Below are 20193 nucleotides of genomic sequence, written 5' to 3' on the forward strand. Positions count from 1 at the left end.
CACCCACACATCCCTAAATAAAGTTCACATGGGTTAACTGCTACTATGCAGTTTTCAAATATGTACCAGGTAAAGCCACAGCCTGATTTCCATGCAATTTTAACATACCCCTACTTTCATTACAGTAAAATTTGAACTCCATATTAAAGTAGAAAAATGTTTTGGTCTGCTCTATTTAGAAACATGTTTGAAGGACTAAGCTGTGCAAAGAGCTTATAAAATCCCACTACATTTTCCCATCATACTTTTAAATGATTCCTAGCAACATTCTGAATATCAGACATTGAGCATATTCCGTATTTACTTTTTTTAAGGTTTTTGCGCTTGTTTTTCAACATGCCAAGGACTTTTCTCATCCATGTCACTGCCTTGATTCAAATACACATGCAAAGTTGAAGAAAAATACAAGCTAAGTAAATCCACAACCTACCTTCAGATTACCTAAAATGCTTTTCAAGTATTTTGCTAAGTAGTACTTTTACACAACTTTCATTATAATGCAGGAATTAACAGAAGGGTGAGAGGGAAATTACAACCAAATAATACCCCCAAAAAGCAGATACATAATTTTCTACAATCTTTACCTTGAATTAAGTTAATGTATAGTATAGTCTGAACTTCCAGCAATTACGAAAAGTCTTTGCAGTTAACAAAAGGCAATTTAGATATCTTTAACTAAAATCAAAGATTTGAAAAGATGAGGCTGTATAAACATTAAACTTCAGGAAATTTGTTAAGTTTTGCTAAGCTAAAGGTATGAATTAAACCCCTGGTGTCTAAAATAGCACATTTTGATTATTTGACTCAAAAGGAAACTGAAGAAAACAAACTGAAAACCTTCCAGTAAATTCCTTCTCAAAATTTAATCTCCTAATGTTTCCTTACTAAGTCCTCAAAAGCATGATTGGATAATAGAAGTGATGCCTTTATGATTTTGTGAATAATGGGTTTTATTAAGTTAAAGCAAACAGCCAGAACAATACATATGCAACTTCAACTACACACAATATAAAGAATGTAAATTATAACCTCTGTAAAACAAAAGAAAAGGTACTAAAAAAGCCAACACAGTGGTTACGGACTATTCCATCCCTGCTAACAGGCTGGGTTCTGTGTTTAGAGAACTGTTGTTGTTCGATTATTTAAACTGAAATAGCATGAAACACAGATTCAAGTATAAATAAAAAGTTAATGGAGTTACACAGATTCTATGAGAAAAAACTCTAGGTTAGTGAAGGGGGGGAAAAAGTTTACTAGCAAAAGAGATCACGAATGGGCTCAGGTTTCTATTCATAGTGGTGAGGGACAACAGGAGAAATTACCCAGGATTTTTGTAACAATTCCTTTAATAATACACCACTTTCATAACAGAAGTGTTTTACACTTGCACAATGTTAATAACTTTATTATACATGGAAGCCTGTAATAGGCTGATTACACAATAAGACTGCAAACAACCACTGGTACCTTCCTGACAACAGAAAAGTACATAAGACTGAAACATCACCAAGAGTACATAAAAAACCATCATCATAAACATCACCAAAAATTACATTAAAAAACTAATCAAAAAATTCATTTGCAAAAAGTGGTTTAGAGCAGTGCCACTGCGTTTCAGCAGCTTTGAATGGCCACCAGTATTTCTAGCAGGTTTCCATGGCTCCACAGGCATTAATCAGGATTCACATATAATAAATAATGTACCACAAAATATACATAAAGTAAGGCAATAATTCCAAAGAAAAGTTCTGTTGATATTAACAAGCCACTCAAGTTCTACTCTTGTAGTTGATGCCATCACCAGAATCCTTTAATGGAATTGCAGCCTTAGGCCCTAAAAGCCTGCCGTGATGAACTGCTGCAAGCCCCCCTTCTCCGTAAAGAGCTCCAGTGACACCACCGGGACACTGCTGGGCACAGGGGTCTGTGGTAGCTGATCCTGATGCAGGATAGGGGCCTCACTATGTACAATTGGGAGTAGATTATTTCTTATGGTACATGGAAACCTCGACATTGTTCTAAAACAGGTGGGTGTTCATTGTTCATCACCTGATGTCACAGGACATCAGAAAGCACATCGTAAGATATGCACTTTCTGGAATGTAAATCTTTTTAAATGCTAGCTATTAGTTTGGGATGAGAGAGAGTAGGGGAAAAAGGGAAAAAAAAGGGGGATGGGGAAAGGGAGGTCGGGGGGGGGGCAGGTAGACAACCAATATCAAGTCCAGAGAACCAGGAACACAATAAAATAGAGGGAACCCTTCACACTAAAAGAATGTGAAAAGGGGAAGAGCAGGAGATGGACTTTTTTGAACCGTGTGTAACAAATAACGTATCCCAAAACCCTATCTGGATTAGGACTGTAGTTTCAAGTTGGGGTTCTAATGACATGAACCAGCTGCACACATTTTGCTCTCAGGGTTTGTGTCAACAGAATCTCTTTACGGAATTACAGTCTTACACAGAAGTTCTGGGGACGTTACTGTGCAGATTAAAGCTACCGTGCTGGGCTCATCGTGCAGACCCAAGAATATTTGCTCCACCTGCCTGGAATGAGCGTCACCTGGAAGAACAGGAGTACTTTAAAAACAACAAGATTTAGGTAGCAAAATTCTTTCAGATCAGCTGACGTAAGAGACAGCAATTTGAAATGTCAAAGATCCCTTCCTCAAAAAGCTGAGATATATTTGTCATCATCTGTAAATTGGAAGTTCCAATACACTTGCGGTGCATAGAATTCCCATGCTTCATTACACTTTCCTGAGAGTAAAGCAATTAGAATAAACTTTAGTCCTAGGAACAAAGTTAATTTTTTGCATTTTAAAATTTGGGCTATTCCCTGACAATCTACATAATGTAAATTTGATTGCTAAACATTGTCACTTGAACAAAAACGCTATTTTAAAACTATTGATTTTTGATTAAAAACCATAATAAACAGAGCTAAAAAAATCACACTAACAAAATAAACTAAATATGAAAAGTTGCATTGAAAGGGCATGTTACATTATTCTTAAAAGGACCGTGTAGAAACATTCCAATGGCAGTGTTGTCAAAGTAAAACAAGTTACATTAAGAAGACCCCACAGCCTGGTCACAGTCAGGACCTTACCTGTAACTCTGGCTGGTCGGGGTTTTTACTCGTGTACTACATGGCTCACTTACATCAGACATCATATTTGTATACCCTGAGAAATCTGACACTGAAGTCCTTACTCTATGGTCCACTTCTCCATTAGAGTTAGTGATAAAAGTCATTGGCACCCTGCTGCCCGACTTGAACTGAGAACCAAACGCTTGTGCAAAGTTCTCGATCTGGTAGGTTGCTCTAGGCTCTATGTCCTTCTGAGGATCTATCTGGCTGGTTAACTCCTGAGACGGGATCTGAAAGCTTGTTGAGGATTCTAAGTTTTTCTGTTCCTTCTGGCCAGTCAGTTTCTGAGATGTTGACTGGTAGTTCGATGAAGTCTCTAAGTTTTTCTGTGGATCGATGAGATCATCCAGCTCTTGAGAAGGAGTCAACTGTTGATGCGAAGCCTCCAAAGCAGACAAGTAAAAGCCTGGCTGAGAGCCAAGCAACATCCCAAATGGAGGTTTTGGCAACGCAGTTGGCAATACTGAGGTAACGGATTGGCTGAAGCCACACTCAAGGGGAGATGTAGTGTATATCTGTTTGTCTGGAAACAGAGTGTGGTTATGGAGAGTTGAAGACAAGCTAACAAACTGGAAACTGGGTCCAAAAGCAAAACCAGTGCTGTTGGTTGTTCTTTCAAAGGCTTGTTGGAGGTATTTTGAGTATTCTTGCAACATGCTTGCCTTATCGTTTGAAACTGTTTGAGAGTTAGGGCTCAAGTTTTCTTCCTGAACCATGTCTGAATGTTCTCCTGAGGTGTGCAAGTCCACACGCTGTTCAGTTATACTGAAAGGATCTTCTTTCTGGCCTTCTGATTTGTGAGAGTACTGGTCCAAAAGGCTCTGTAAGACTTCATCAGGAATACCAGACTTGTCGTGGCAAGACTTTATTTCATTATTTAAAGATGCTGAATCAATAAGAGATAAAGGAGCTTCGTTATCCATAACGCTAACACCTGGAGACTGGATGACGGACTGCTGGGAAGTCATGTGTCCGACATTAAGTGAAAAGGCACTGTTACTGCTTGCAGTTTGTAAGTATCTTCTTTTCTTTGAAAACTGCATGGCATCATCATAATTGCTACTTATCTGACCCGGTTTACCACCTGTACTTTGGAGAAGGCCAATAGATTCTACACCGGTATTGGCTACTAGGCCTAGAGAGCCACTCTGTTTCCCAGACAGTGGTTTTTGCCCCAAAATATCTGGCAGTGGTGATACAAAATTAAGGTAATTTTTGTCTCCTTGTTTTCTGCTCGCTTTTTTCAACACCAGTTTTGGCACCTTTTTCTGAAGTTCTTCTACGCCTGTGCCAACTAGACCACCACTGGAAGACACAATTGGAATATCAACTGCATAACTTGGCATGGCCACATTACTTGTAACTTGAGATTCAGCGATTTTGCTGCTACACTTGCTTCCTTTGTTTTCAGTGGATGTATTTTTTGTTTTACTTTTTCTCCTTGAGGAACTTGTATTTCCCTGAGACAATGCAGCCAAGCTACCCATGCTATTCGATGATCCGGGCTCCATTCCGGCCCCTGCTTTACCTATGGCTTCACCACATGTTCTTCTGTGCTTTAACAGTCTATCAGTCCTTGAAAAATACTGCTGACAAGTGTCACATTTGTATGGCTTTTCTCCACTATGCGTCCTCTTGTGTCTTTCCATGTGGTACTTCTGGATGAACTTCATACTACACTGGTCACACCCAAAAGGCTTCTCCCTACTGTGGATCTTCTCGTGTCTCTGCAGCAAGTACTTCTGGATGAAGCCCATGCTGCACTGGCTGCACTGGAAAGGCCTCTCCCCGGTGTGGATGAGCACGTGCCTGCGCAAGTGATAGGAGCTCCTGAAGGCAGCACTGCAGTGTTCGCAGACGTGAGGTTTCTGGCTGGGGGACGCGACGGCACCTTCCCCATCTCCCACCAGGGGGGGTTTGGATGAAGCGCTCGGCTTCCGCTTGGCTTTGATTCCCTGAGTTTCTGGCTTTGGCCTCTTTGCCTTCTTGACCTGGGCGTCGTGCTTTGGCTCACCCGCGCTCCCTGGAGCGCCCTCGCCTCTACCGGTCAGCAGCAGGTCTCGGTGGGGATGCTGGTGCAGGTGGTGAAGAAGGCTGAGGTCCTGGATCACGCTCTGGCCGGTTCCTTCGCCGCTGCCCAGGCCGGGGGGTCTCTCCTCGGCCTGCTCCCCCGAAAAGGCCCCCGTAGTGGTGATGGTGCTGCGACTGCTGCTCCTCCTCCTGCTCGCTGGGCTTCTCTTGCTTGATGCTCACCAGGGACTGCAGGAAGCCCCAGGGGCTCCTCTGCGAGGAGGGCGCGGAGGGGAAAGCCCCCGCCGGCTCCTTCTTGAAAGTCACGTCCTGCGGGGGCGGAGGCGCCGGGGGCTCGCCCGCCGCCGTGGAGGAAGCGGCGGCGGCGGCGGCCGGAGGTAACACGCACTGCGGGGGGTGCTGGGCCGCCGCGGGGGGCGCGGCCGCCCGGGCGAAGCTGGTGACCGGGGGCAGGCGGTGGTTGAACATCACCATGCTGGGGGGGAACGTCGGCTCCATGGCCGCCGCCCTCTTGCCGCCGCCGAGGAAGCCGCTGCCGAGTTTCATCCCCCGGGAAGGCGGGCCGGAGAGGAGGCGCGGCCCAGAGGGGCTGCGGGACCCGCCGCCCGCCCGCCCGCCAGCCGGCCGGACCGCGCCGGCTCAGCGGGCGGCTCCCTCGGCGGCCCGGCAGCCGCCGCCCGGGCGCATCGCCGCCTCCCGCCCCGCGCCCGCGGCGGCCCCGGCCCGGCTGCACTTACGGCTCCCGCCGCCGCCGCCAGTTACAAATATCGCCGCGTCCGCTCCACAATGGAATTAGCAGCGCCCGCCCCGCCGCACATGCGCGCCGCGCGGCACGCTGGGAGCCTCGGCCGCACGGGCCGCGGGCGCGCAGGCGCGGCGCGGGGGGCGCGGGATGGGCGCTGCCCAGAGCGGGGCCGGGCCGGGCCGGGCGGCACCGCCGGGACGCGCTCCGGGAGCCGCGGGATCCCTGCGGGCAGAACCGGGCGCGGCCTCCGCCCCCGGCGCGGCCCGGATAACGGGACCGGGCAGCGCCGCTCGCCCGCGGCGGGACGGGAGCAGAGCGCAGGTGCTGCCCCGCAACGCGCGGCAGGGCCGGTCCCGGGCTGTGCCAAGCCCCGAACGCGGGCAGCGGCTGCGGCTCTCGGGACGCGGGTGGAGAAGCGGCAGATGCAGAAAGGCTAAAATTGAGATTTGTAACAAAGCCTGGAGGGTGTTGCTGTTTGATCCCAAACCAGTGCCATGAGACGCGCGTAACGCCACGGAGATAGCGAAGCCGCCCCGCTCCCTGAACCACTGCGGTGTTCTGGTGGGATGCGTCCATCGGGCACATTGGACTCACGCTGCTCCCACGCTCCCTGCCATGCGCACGCTGCGGAGCGGGGCTGCCGTGCCAGCCTTTCACAGCTGCCGCCTGGGAGCGCGGAGTGCAGCCCTGGCCCCGGCGGGCTGGGACACACCGGCAGCTCAGCTCCCCGGGGCCACGGCCGGCATTCTTTGGCCCCCTGGCACAGCAAAACCCGTTCTAATGGTGCTCATTGCTTGAGCTGCATGTACGGGAATAATTAATCCTTACACTAGAAATGAGATAAAATTGTTATTTTGAAATAGTAACTTACCTCTGTTAACAAGGAGACCTGTTCCACTGTTTTTCTAATAGTCCATGCCCTCCTTGGAGGATAATAAAATATAAATAGAATTCTGCTTAATTTCTGAGTGCTTACTTCAAAAGCTTTTTGTATTTCTGTAAAGTTTTAAAATGCAAGCATCAGAGGGGTACCTTAGCTTAAAAACTTGGAATTAAACATATTAATACTAATTTTCATTATTGATGTAATGGAAGTAACAGAGCAAGGTGGATAGATTCCTTACAATTTTTAGGCTTTATCTGTCAAAGATATTTTCCTTTATGAGAGATGAGCCTATAATATAATATAGCAAGTACTTTTCATAACCCTGACTGCTACAAAGGCTTGGGTCAGATCTTAAAATTTTAAACATATCTGATTGATGCAAAAAAGTAGAATTTTATGCCATTTCTGTACTTCAAAATTTTGTTAAGTAAAGCTAGCTCCTTTTATAATTTAAATATTTTATAGCATGTAAACTAACAGTTAATTTCAAAATGTACATTTGATTACAACACTTTAGGACTGTCAGGTTTAGCTAAGTGTTAAAAGACAGACCAGGAATTCAAAAAACTTAAAGCAGCAGTAAAATATTAGTCAATGCCTATGAGAAATGAGTCTGTCCCTTTATTCAGGGTGTCTGTGTTTAATGGTAAGCTGGGATGCATATAAGCCAGTCCAAGCATGAAGGGCAGTAGGACACTCGTATGGAAAGCCAACTTTGTCCCTCAGTTATCAAGATAAGAAACCTGTCATTTCTCTCATTCACTCTGTCAGCCTTGAGATACTCCAAGCAGACTTACCTCTGTGTTGTACACCCCATATATCAGGAAGATGAAGAGACCCTGTAAAATAAAATGGAGGGAAAAAGCTGTTAACTCTAATCATTTCAGCAGTAGAAATACCTGAAATAAACTTTCCTGGGAACAGACAAAAGAAGACACACTTCATCAAGGTCAATTTATTTTTCTATTTTTCAACATTATAAGCTGTACCTTGAACATTTATTTGATAACATGGGGGTGCATCAACTATATTGTGATATTCAACTGTTTGAAAATGAAAAACTTAGCACCAAAAGATCCATAACATTATTTAGAAAATTTAATTTTATATTTGAATGGTCTTTCGACCAACAAATTTATTTCAGAAAGTGAAAACAGGAGATGCTAAGGCAAACTGAAGAGTGAACAATCTCTACTTCTGATACTACTTTTCGTAAAACTGAAAGTAAGAAAACATATGCTACCAAGTTCTACACTAAAAATATACTCCCACATATGTATTGACAAATGCATACACTTAATTATTTTAGAAACTTAAATAGGAAGAAAATAAGAAATGTACAAGGACAGAAAAAAAAATAACCCAAGCAGATAACATACATGAATCACCAAAGTTGTTTTAAGGGTTTGCTTCACACTGGCCTCTTATTAGACTAAACAAGCTAAACCCAAACAAAATACTTCAATGAGTTTTCCTGAACATATTCACCTTACTGAAGGGTGTGTGTCCAGGATCTGAGTTAATAGTGCAGCTTGGTACTGATTCTTGCAATCTGCAGGCAGAATCCTGAAAAACATACTCAAATTACTGTGAAGAATAGAATACCAAATGAAAAGAAATGCAAGACATATATAGTTTGCTATAAAAATTCTTCTGTAACTGAGATTCACTGTGGGTTTATAACCTATTTTTAAACTTATTTGTAATATTACCCTACCTTGTTATATTAGTACTTAAAATTGGGAACTTGAATTTGTCAGGGAAAAAAATCTTGATTTTCAAACCAAAAATATTTTCTGGTAAGAAACTGCATTTTAATAGCAAACAAATTGCAACTTTTTAATCCAACATGCAATTTACTTGAAGACTTTTGGATTAATTCTGGATTTGCTCATCAGCAAAATCACTATCTTACTAAGCTGGGAGGAGTAAGAGGTACCATTCATATGTAATAATTCCATGGATTACCCAATGCCAGCATAAAACCCTTGGGAGAGAGAACTTCTGCTTAATTTCTTTTGTTTAATTTTTCAAAGAAGCTAAAATCCAACACTTCCTTTCAGTTATTTTTCAGGTTACATCAATGAACTCAATAAGTAAGAATAGATTCAAAAAGAGCCAGCTGTGGGTTTGAGTGTGCTTTCCTACAATATATATCATAATTATATCATGATATTTGTTTACAAACAGAACTGCCACAATCCTGAAGCCTGGCAACTCACATAAGTGATTTACTCACAGGCAAACTGTTTGTGGAATAAAATCCCAGTTATCTCTCTAAATATAGGGTTAGTGGGCCATTCTGATTCTCCCAACACAGAATCATCTGAAATCTACATTAAAAAAGGAGGGGGTACAAAGTCTATGCCATTATTTCCTCCGACTTTCATTTCAGGTTCCCAGGATTTTAGGGTTTTCCATCCCAGGCAGAGGCTGCTATGGGTAGCTATCACAGAGAGGGAGGCAACAAATAATCAGCTGTTAAGATGAAAGAAAAAAGGGGAAAAAAAATTTCCCAGGCTGATCCCAAGAAGAGAGTAAAGCCACATGCTGCTTGTTATTCAGGTACTTTCATGAGTTAAAATTCTTGCCAAAATTCAGTTCCAAACAATACTGGTTACTCTGATATAAAGAGTAAAAAAAAAGTTTAAAAACATACATTCTAGACTTTCAAGACTAGAATGCTCTTTTTAACCTAGGTATGCAAAAATAATGTGATAATTGCCTCTGAGTCTCTTCTGAAATCTGTGAATCTCATATCATCCCAGAAAAACAAAGCAGTTAACTACTTAAGTTTAGATATTCACTAATCTTACAGAAAACTTGAAACAAATCATTAAAGATTCCAGAGCCTAAATTGGCATGCCAAGTTTTTGCTTTTCTTCAGCTTGATAACAACTCCTTTGAATCTTTAACTGTTAGAAATATGAAATGCTGTGGACTTTCTTATCTTAATTCTTGTAGACTTCTGGGAGCTTTTTGTCTTGCTTTATGTCGGAGTGGGGGTGTCCTCCAACGTCAAATTATTCTAATAGAATCAGCCCAACAAGGATTTTACTTATTGCCTGCAATGGCTTATGAGATCTTGGCACTCACAGCTGGTAATGAGGGGTCATTTTCCACACAATGCTGTCATCAGCAATTACCTGTACAGGATAGCGTGTGGTCCATCTGTGGTGAAAATAAAGAGGTGCAGAGCCTCAGGTGGTTTGAAATGTTAATAATGTGGTCTTACATAATTGATAGTTCGGTTTCTTTAGCTCATTAGTTGCAAAAAGAGCTTCTCTGTTTTTTCAGTGAGCCCTGGTGTCAGCAGCAATGTGGTTCTGTGAGCAGCTGCCTCAGTTGCTCAGGCTGGTCAGATATTCTTTGACTTCTGGGAATTAAATACTGTTGTGACCAAGCCAGTAATTTTATCCAGAAATGAATATGATACCTGTTGGGATCAATAAACTAAAATTCCTTCAGTTAGGAAAGCACATTTGTATTTTTTGTGTTTGATAGCACTTGTGAACCCCCAGAGGAATTGTAGCCCATTGTGCTCAGTAACAAATCCATCCACATCCAGAGTAAGCCATCTATGCCTTGAAAAGGTGAAGGTTTCTAGACAGAAAATCTGGCCACGTTGGACAAAAGAGAACATGCAAGAACACCTGCCATTGTTCAGGTCTTATGCCAAAAGTAGGATGTGTTCTTGGTAAACTAAGGAGAAGTCAAAAACCTGCAGCAGAATTTGAATTCTGCCTTTTGGAATCTGAGAAAAGCCCTGCTTAATTACATCTCTGACTGTCACTCTGGGCAGGGCAGGAATGGATTGCTCAGCTTTGAAATTTGGCAGCTCTTGCCTGAATTGTCCTTGCTATCTTGAATAAATCAGTCTCTGGACAGTTCTAATCTCTAGCAAGTTTGTCAGGATCTGTTCCAGTTTGGGTGGTACCACTGAAAGTTGACACTCTTATCACAAGTTCATTCTGCTTTAGGGCAACAGAAGTTTGCATGGCAGTTGTTTTTATCAGAAGTTTCTTTCCATTATTTTAATGCTTGCCTCTCCTTCTGTTACTATTTGACATTTCTTTGTATGGACATATTTCATTCAAGATTAGACAATAAATTGCAATCATTTTTTGGTGTGTTGAGACTGTACACTGATACTTTCAATATTTTAAATTTCAGCATTTTTTCAATATACACATTGAGAATGTGGAATTACTTCATCCTTCTGTTTAAGCATTTAGTCTCTGATTTGTTTTACAACTGAAAAGGATCATTAAGGAATCACAGCTACTAAAATCCTAGTTGTAATACCTCAAAAGATCAATTAAATAAAACCATATTAGCAAAATATATGTGTAAACACTAGAGAGAAGAACTGTAGAAGAATAAAAATCAACAGAACATATTCTAAATAAATCAACACCTAATAAAAACAATTCAATATTTAAAAGCATTAAAAATCTCCAGCACTGTAAATTTTTGGATTGCAAGAAATTTTCTGATTTATGGAAGAGATAAAGATAGTATTAGTCAGCTATAGCTGCATATGATCTATTTTTTTTTCATAAATTTTTTCATAAATTGCAGCAACAGAAACTGCAGCCTGCAAATAGAATTTGTGTTACACAATCAGTCTTTCTGTAATCCTAAAAAAATAAAAATTGTCTCAGCAAGGAGAGATTAGGATTTTACTCTTTGTTTTAAATCTAGACCCATGCTAAAAACTGTAAGCCTCAGGAAACTTTTGTCATACAGCATCAGTTTTAATGCAAAGAATATCAAATTCCAAAATTATGGCATTTTTCTACCACAGTTGAAGTAGTTTGAAATCTTTTCTTCAACAATTGGGAAGTCTGAAGTTAGAAACAGCACTGTTGTGAAATTTCAAAGTCACTGTCCCACAGGCAACTATTTCAGCTCTTGTTATCACTCAAGGGGTACTTGCAGGCATAGCAAACAGGAGCAAAGTATGTGACTGAGTTGGATTTTCTGCCTATAAAAACTAGAAGCAAAACAGAAAAAAACAAAACCAATGCAAATTTTGTAATGCTAATTACCAGATCCACAGAGATTTGGCAGTAATAAACTGTCATAACAAAGGTCCTGGAGCAAATCAGTAACTTACCCTGAGCAGAGCCTTGGCTTTGGCCTCAGAGATAAATTGTGCTGTGCCTCGGTTGCATCAAGAACCCAACAGTTCATCTCTAGTTCTGAGCCATATTAAAGAGATATTTCTGTTAATGTCAGGTGAAGTGGAAATGGACAGGTTGAGTGTAGTAGCTCTGGATTCCACACTGAGAATCTCTGCAAGGAGTAAAGTACAAAAACAGTTTTTACAGAGCCACATAGAAAATATTAGATGAAATTCTATGTAAGTGCCATTAGGATAACTGGGATCTAGGATATCAAAAGAACAGCTCATTCTCCACAGCCTTAGTAGATTAGCATTCCAAATGTTAGCCTGCCCTAAAGTTTATTTTAGATAAAGCCAGCAATAACCTCTCTGCACAAAGGTGTGTTTAGGATGATAGGAAATATCCATGTTTAAAAAAAAAAAAGTTAGAATGGACTCAGAGATGTCAGCTGTCCACCTCTCTGCATATGTAAAGACAGGATATTTAAGTATCAGGATAAGCTTTCATATGCCAGGTATAACAAATTTCTGACATAAATGCGTCATCCAACAGATTTTTTACCTTTTACCCTTACCAAGATCCTGTTGGAGTACCTAGACAAGCCTGTGTTAATCTACTTTTTGAAGTGACCAGGATCCATTTTCTGCCTGTCCTTAAAGAAGAGCTCTTGACCTTTGCAATAAGTCTATAAGCATTACAGTCAGGGCTACAGGTTTCAGGAGTTTTGAAGGAAATTTATCATACTATGAAAAGGTTTCCTGCTTCTGTTTCTTCTTTTCCCAGTTTTACTTTACAAATCAAGATATATTTCAGAGCAAGAAAAAGCCAAGACATGAAGCCAGTTGGGATTTTTCCTTAGAAAATTAATTACCATAATCACACCATCACCATATACATCAAAAACCGAAACAGCACCAGTCACAGAGAGAGGAGACCTTCAGTTCTTTTTTTTCAGAGGTCTGTTATTCACACACATAGTGGTCTGAAAACAACCAGTGTACCCTGAGCTTGGTCTTGCTATGCCTTTACATGATTCCACTGCTGTACAAAACATGTATTTCTATACATTTTTGTACTTAAAATATTGGCTGCAGGGAAGGAACTGCTAGTGTCATTCCACCTGCTTTTAGAGGCTTATAACTTCTTCCAACTTCCAAGTCCGTTCCTTGTACTTGTCATCAACTCAGAGATTGCTTTCTCTTGTAACTAACCCCCAATTTCTCATTTTATAAAACTTTTTCTAAGTACCTTACAGAACTGGGACCACACAGGGAGGTGGATTATATTTCATCCAAAAAATTAATCCGTGCTCCTGGTCTCCTCCACCCAAAATAAGTTAACACCCACAACTGAGCACAAAACCTATTGGCAACATGTTGTCACTTAGGTCCAGATTTGCAAAGGTCTTCAAACATCCCAGTTGTACTGATTTCAAAATTAATGTCTCAATGAGTTGGAATTTGACTGCTGTTGCAGATCTGGGAAGTAGTTGATGGTCCCATAATAATACACTGGTATTTTCAAAATTATGTTGAAAATATTGATGTCTTGGTGTGGATCTGAAACTTACTTACCCAAATGAGCAACTACCCAGAAACAGACTTGCAAGTTTGGGGGTTTTTACTGCTGCCTGTTTTCTGTGTTTTAATCCTTGCTTGCCAGATGGGCACTGGTTTTCATGATAATATGAAAAAAGTTACAAATATTAGGTTTTTATATTGTCAAAAGGATGATAATTCAGCTCAAAAAGGAAAATGTCAGATGTTTCCAAAGATCCACATGTCAAACATACAGCAGATTGTTTTGAGCAAGAAACTTAGAAATTTATTCTAAGTCTAAAAACGTTCATGTGAAAATAGTGTCTAAGGGTCATACTTACATTTCACTTTGTTGCACATCAAACATGTGCAGTTTACAATTTGAGTTCTTTCATGAGCCAGCCCTGCCACACGATTGTGAAAGCCATGATGGGTTCTGATTGCTCCTGCAGGATCAAGCTATCTCAGCCATTTACACTTCTATTGTATGTTGGGTTCCAAACATGCCTTTGAAATTCTGCTGTCAGCCTGGCAGTAAAACCCTCTGTGCCCTGTGCTTTGAAGGACTCTTCATAATTTTCATAGAGTATGCAATGAATCCTCAAACTGCTCACTTGAGGATGATAGTTAACCTCTAGAAAAAGACTGAAAAACACTAAATACAAACCAATATCTCAGGTATAATTAATAAAATAAAAAAAAAAAACTTGCAGCACTTTACCTTACACACACATCCCCCCCCCCAAAAAAAAAAAACCCAAATAATTGATTTTTAAAACCCTGTCACCCTGTCTCAAAATAGGTGCTGAAATAAATTAATTTATACTTCAGGATTGACCCAAAATGCATGTTCTCTGTTCTCACATCAAAATAAATAAAAACATTTTAACTAGAGAGGGGAGGGTTTTATGGGAACAAAAAAACCCCATCACCACCACAGAGCAATAGAAAACAACCCAGAAACTTTAAAGTTTCATTTGGTTTAATTTGGGAGTTTTTAAAGACCTTGCAGAAGTATATTTTTAAAAGGTGGATAAATCCAAATTATTTACACCTAAAAACAACTCACACTTTCAAGGTTCATTCTGAGAAAAACAATATGGGAATGCAATGCAAGTTCATACAACATTTCTGTTAAACCAAGTTTTAATTTCTGCCCAGCATTAAAAAATTCATAATTCAGTTAAGCATATTTAAGGTGGTAAGGAAAGAAAATAGGGTCTATTTCCACATTTGCTTGTAAATGAGACAGAGTGCTCCAACAATATGTTTTATGGAAAGCAGACATTTAAGTCTTATATTCCAAAGAATCATCTCACTTTGCATTGCAGCATCTCTTTCAGATCCCAGTGACCACCCAGAACTGTCATGGAACATGTTCCTGCCAGCTCTCCCACTCCTCACAGAGTGGCATCCTTGTCGATATTACACACGTGATTAACAAGGAAAGGTGAGCAGCCACTCCCCAGATAAGACAAAGAGCAACACGGGGACACCATGATCAGCAGGTCTGTGAGGAAAGGAAAGGACAACACAAGACAAGGAAAGAGTTAAACAAGAAAAGTATCAATTAGGAGACTGCATCAGGCTGCTCAGGCAGCTACAATAAAATTAGATTAGAACAGAAGGACTTAATGCCAGAAATTTTGCCCCAAATGCAGGCAGCAGAATAATTGTCTTAACTAACTCTATAAAGAAACAATCATTCTACAGCTTTCAAGGTTCAATATAGGTTTTGTATAGATATGGATACAGTGGCATTAATTGAATGTATCTGATATTAAATCCTCCTTTCAAAAGTAGAGGTTAGTGTCTGAAATTCAATATATTGTAAATTTAACCAGAAAGTGCCCTTAGAAGTTACAGCTCAGAATAACACATAACCTCTAAAAATTAACGGATCTCTGCACAGTGTGATTTAAATTGGATCTCTGGTGATCTTTTGAGAATGCATTGAAAGTGACTGTACACAGAGAGCCATTCAAAAGAAAAAGGAAGCTAGAGACAGAAATGAGGATGGTTTTTACCAGTGTCTTCCTTTCATAATATTTTTTACATATTACCAATAATGTTTAAACATCCAGTAGCCATTTTCAGTTGGCTTTACCTAGCACAACTATCAATTTACCTAAACTAACTACAACAGAATACCTACTGATTCAGGTTTCTTTTAAAAATATATCAGAGTCAATAAATACATAAACCCAAGGGTTTACTAAGACCTAAAATATTTTTCCAGTAATTTTAGGGAGAAGAGTGCTCACAGCCTTCTCCTAATAGCAAAGTGGGGAGAGTTGTTTTGTTTTTTTTTAAAGTCAGTGAAGAAAAGTCAAATCAACAGCAATCCCTTTACATCACATTTAATACTTGAAAATGTCCAGCTGGTCTGGAGAACCTGTGGACATAAGCAAGGCAATGCTGAATGAAAGAGAAGATTTAATATTCTAATTTATTTAGTGGCAAAGCAAGGTGATTTTCCATATATCTCCTCCAAATATTTTACATTTTTCTTGTAGGAATAATTTTTCACCAAAGGGTAAATTCCATGAAATTTGAATTAAAGAGACATATTCTAGCAGCAATAAGCCATGCCAGGGTGTGCATTACTAGACTTTTTGGCAAGCCTTTCAAGTGATTGAAGGCCCTTGGCATTCAGGCTGTTCTTTGCAGCACACCCAGGACATGCACCAATAGCCCACAAACACCCATCTCTGAAGGGCTTGCTACTGATGCACATTAATCAGCATGGCAGTCTGATGGTGGTTACCAGTCATTCCCCCACAGCTGGAGAGGACTGGAAAACAAAGATTTTGTTTGCAATTAAAAGATCTTTAGGATCTTGAGAGAAGCACAGGTTTCAGCCCAAAGGGGCAGTACTTTCAGACTCCAAGCAGCATTTAATTTTGCTAACATAAGTGACCTCAGAGAAATACTGTGATTCTGTACTAAAACCTGATCATGAAATCAAATCTGAGATAAATTGATCCTACAGTGCATCTAAGAAGGGCAATAAAATTATTATTCTTAAGATTAAAAATCCTTCTTATTGCACAATATTTTTTTGTGATTTCAGTGCCTCAAGAGCTCTTGGTGGACTCTGCTACATTTACTTTCTCCATGCACAAATCTAACAAAGCAAATCTAACAGAGCAAACTTAACAAAAAGGTGGCTGAAAGCAAGAGAGCACAATTCTTAGTCTGTATAAATGCATTCATCAGTATGTACACAGTGCCTTTTACCTGAATCTTCATGTTTTTAAAGACATTCTCCTGTATTCCTTGCAGAGGAGTGCTAACTCAAACACGTATGCACAATGTGAAACACTATTTGTATTCACGGCAAAAAACATTTTCTTTGGCTGATAACTGAATGAAAACAAGAACCCTGACTTACCTGATTACTCCATTAAAAAATAATTTGATGGCTAGTTTGTTATGGAGGACATGTAAGAGCTACAGTGCATCTGTTCTGGAACTTCAGGGTTCCTCCAGAATCCTGCGTGATTTGTTTATGATGTGGTGATGATTGACTGTCAGCTACTAATAAATGGTAAATAAAAAAGTAACGTGTGATATTAAAGTACTACATTAGCTACATTGTGATTAAATTACAGTAACAGCACCAGCTATAAACCTTTATAGAATCTCCTCAGCCATGCAGTAATTCTCCTAACTATACTATTATGTAGAGCACAAATATTTCTTTGTAAGTCCAAAGCAATACATCAGGGCAGCATTTACTGCTAAAGCTAGATTGAGAGTAAATGCATCTTGGGTTGCTATGAATAAAGCTCTAGCTTCTCATTACTTTATGACAAGACACAGAAATTCACTTTACTTTTCATTTAAGCTTTTCTGCTCCAGTTTATAGATGTATGACTTCACGCTTTTATTCCCTTCTCGCTTCAGCCGTACGTAATAAATGATTATAAATTTTCACATTTGACCACCTCTCTGCTAGTCTCATGCTTAATGCACAAAGTTAGGAAGCTGCAGGTAAAAATTTCACAAACACTTTTATTTATGATGTTGTCCTTGGTAACGGAAATTTCAATGTACTGAAATGAAAAGTATGATTAAAGGGATACGACGTCCTGACAAGGATAGTAGAGGGCAGCCTTCTATTTCCCACTGAAAATATATAATACTTTTTTGACATCAATTTCATAGAGAATAGACATGGGCTAGTCATGAAAAAAAAAAGACACAAACATGTTTCTAACTTCACTGTTGTTCTGCTGTCTTAAATGAAACTTATTCCAGAAATATATTGTCTGGGTTACAAAGCTTTCAAGCTAATGTCAGGCACATAGATAATTATGCATAAACAAGATATTGTGCAGTTTAAAAAAAATAAGGCACATAGATAGTTATGTAAAGACAAGATACTGTGCAGTAAAAAGAAGTCTTACTGACAATCTTCTGCAAAATTCAAAAAAAAAACAAAAACAGTTTTAGATTACATGAAAAATAAATTAATCTAAAGTCTCAGAAGCGAAATATAACTTCTTGAACAATTTTTAAAATAAATCACTTCAGTTGAGTTTCACTCTTCTAAGAGGTACCTATAATTTGCAGATGCTATTACCAATTAAAATAACATGATGACTCAATAATATCAAACCCCTGCTACTCTTTACCATCCAGACAAATATTCTGTGCAATTTTCAATAGCATAGATACAAATATAGAACATCTTTTTGAAAAATAACTGTTGAACTACCACATTCCAGAGAATAAATTATGTTTCAATCTATTGTTAAAGGATTCAATATAATAAAGCTTCTACATTTAGTCTGTTAGGAAAAACAGACAAACCATGCTATGGAAAGGAAGAGGACAGTTAAGAAGTTCTGTACAACAAACACTGAAATTTGCACCCCCAAATGAATGTGTCAAATCCCGCTTGGATCAGTGCAAACTAGAACTTGCTTTTATGCAATAGTTACTCAACAATATATACAATATATTGTTAATCCTTTAACAATATATTGAGCTTACATTCACTGTCAGACGTGCCAGTGTATAACTCATAGTAAATGGGTTTTTGTGACTAACATTAACTGGCATAGCTAGAGAGAAATAGTAATGACCAAACTTTTCTTCTAACCCTGTGAATGTCATTGATAATTAACTTGGCTGGGCAACTATAGCAAGTTCCACCTTTTCTTTAACGGTGCTAATAATTGAAAGAAAAAAAAATATAGAAAATCATATCGGTATTAAAAAGTTGTGCTTTTTAAACTTTTGAGGCATTGTTTCCCAGACAAGGACTAGAATTTTATTCTTTGCCTTTTAACAAATTTATAAACCATTTGTTCTGTTGCAGATATCCAATCATTGCAAAAACCTCCTGGATGTACAGCCAGAATGTTTTCCAGTCTGTTTGTATAACAGCATCATGCCTTTCTCAATAAAAGAAGCTACAAAGATTTTTGTGACAGATTCTATTTTTTGCCCAGCTATCGCAAACCCCTGAAAAACACATTGTGTTTTATGTCAGTTATTTTTAAAAAACCCACAAATTATAATGAAAACAAAATTGCTGAGAATTATAATTTGACTGTCTTCATCCATTTCAGATTTACTGTTACTCTGAGGTTTTACACCTTGATATATTTTTCCTCTTACCTCACCACAAAATTACAAGCTACTGTGATTATTCCTTTTATAATCATTGCCATTATAATACCAACAATCTACATTGCTGAGCATTCTGCATAATGTCCTTACTGAAGCACACCCTACTCTAAATGCATTCTAATATTTGCAGTTTGAAACCTGACAGAAATGTCCTTAGAGTAAACATGTGGGATCAATTATGCGAAATAAAGCGTGCAGGTTAGAAGTACCATACCACAGCAGAGCTCACACTTTCTTTTAAACTTGCTAATATCTCTGACCCCTCTCTACAAAAGCACTTTAATCAACATTCACATATTACTTTTTTTTAGCCTTACCATTTAACAAGCTGCAAAAAATGTTTAGCAATCAATTACATATATCAAGTTGATATGCTGCAGGACTGAGGGTCATTTAAGCTTAGAGCTACAGCTGAAAGAGTTTGGGAAAGCCACATGGGGAGCAAACTCACTTTTCCCTTTAAAACTTGCAAGCAAAAGGACAGCTTAATTAACCCAATAGAGAGTGTCTCCTCAACCTTTCTGAAGCTCTTTGTGAAAGCACTGACAACTGTTCTTTTGGGCCTTAACAGCATTTGCTTTGTGTCTTCAAGTGTCAGCTGTGCATACATACAGCCCCAGTAAGAAAGGCCACAATCAAGTGATCATATTAGATAAATTTGATTCTGATCGCATGGCCTAATCCCATGCTGGAACAATAACCTAAATCTGGACCTGGCTACTGATGTCTGGTATGAGATATGGGTCAGTGAACATAAGTGCTCTATTTGTAATCATAAAAAGAGAGATAATGCATAGGATGCTAAACTATTGCTTTGCCTCCCCTTCATCTTATGGGGAAATTGATGGTCCATATTCTCCAGAAAGATAGGGAGAGGATGTGGCTGATTAGGAGTCAGGGGTTCGCTCTGACTATGCATCTTTTAAAGAGATTCCTTTCGTCTCTTAGCAGTTCTCAGAAGAATGTGAGTAATGAGAGAAGATTCCCTACTGTTCAATGAGGGCATTGCTTTTCAGGGGTGGGAAGTTTGTTTCATTACTTTATTAATCACCACCCAATTCGTTGTA

At 39.6% G+C, this 20193-nt stretch overlaps 1 protein-coding gene across 1 annotated transcript; it reads right to left on the bottom strand.

The window, feature by feature from the left end:
* Window positions 1-925: 925 nt before the first annotated feature.
* On the bottom strand, window positions 926-5731 carry ZNF281 (zinc finger protein 281). Its single transcript, XM_036388208.2, is given in 2 exon segments — window positions 926-5316; window positions 5318-5731. Coding segments are annotated over 2 exon segments (2622 nt in total). The 3' UTR covers window positions 926-3108.
* Window positions 5732-20193: the final 14462 nt, after the last annotated feature.

The sequence above is a fragment of the Molothrus ater genome, chromosome 9 (genome assembly GCF_012460135.2).
Source record: "Molothrus ater isolate BHLD 08-10-18 breed brown headed cowbird chromosome 9, BPBGC_Mater_1.1, whole genome shotgun sequence".
NCBI classification, from domain to species: domain Eukaryota; kingdom Metazoa; phylum Chordata; class Aves; order Passeriformes; family Icteridae; genus Molothrus; species Molothrus ater.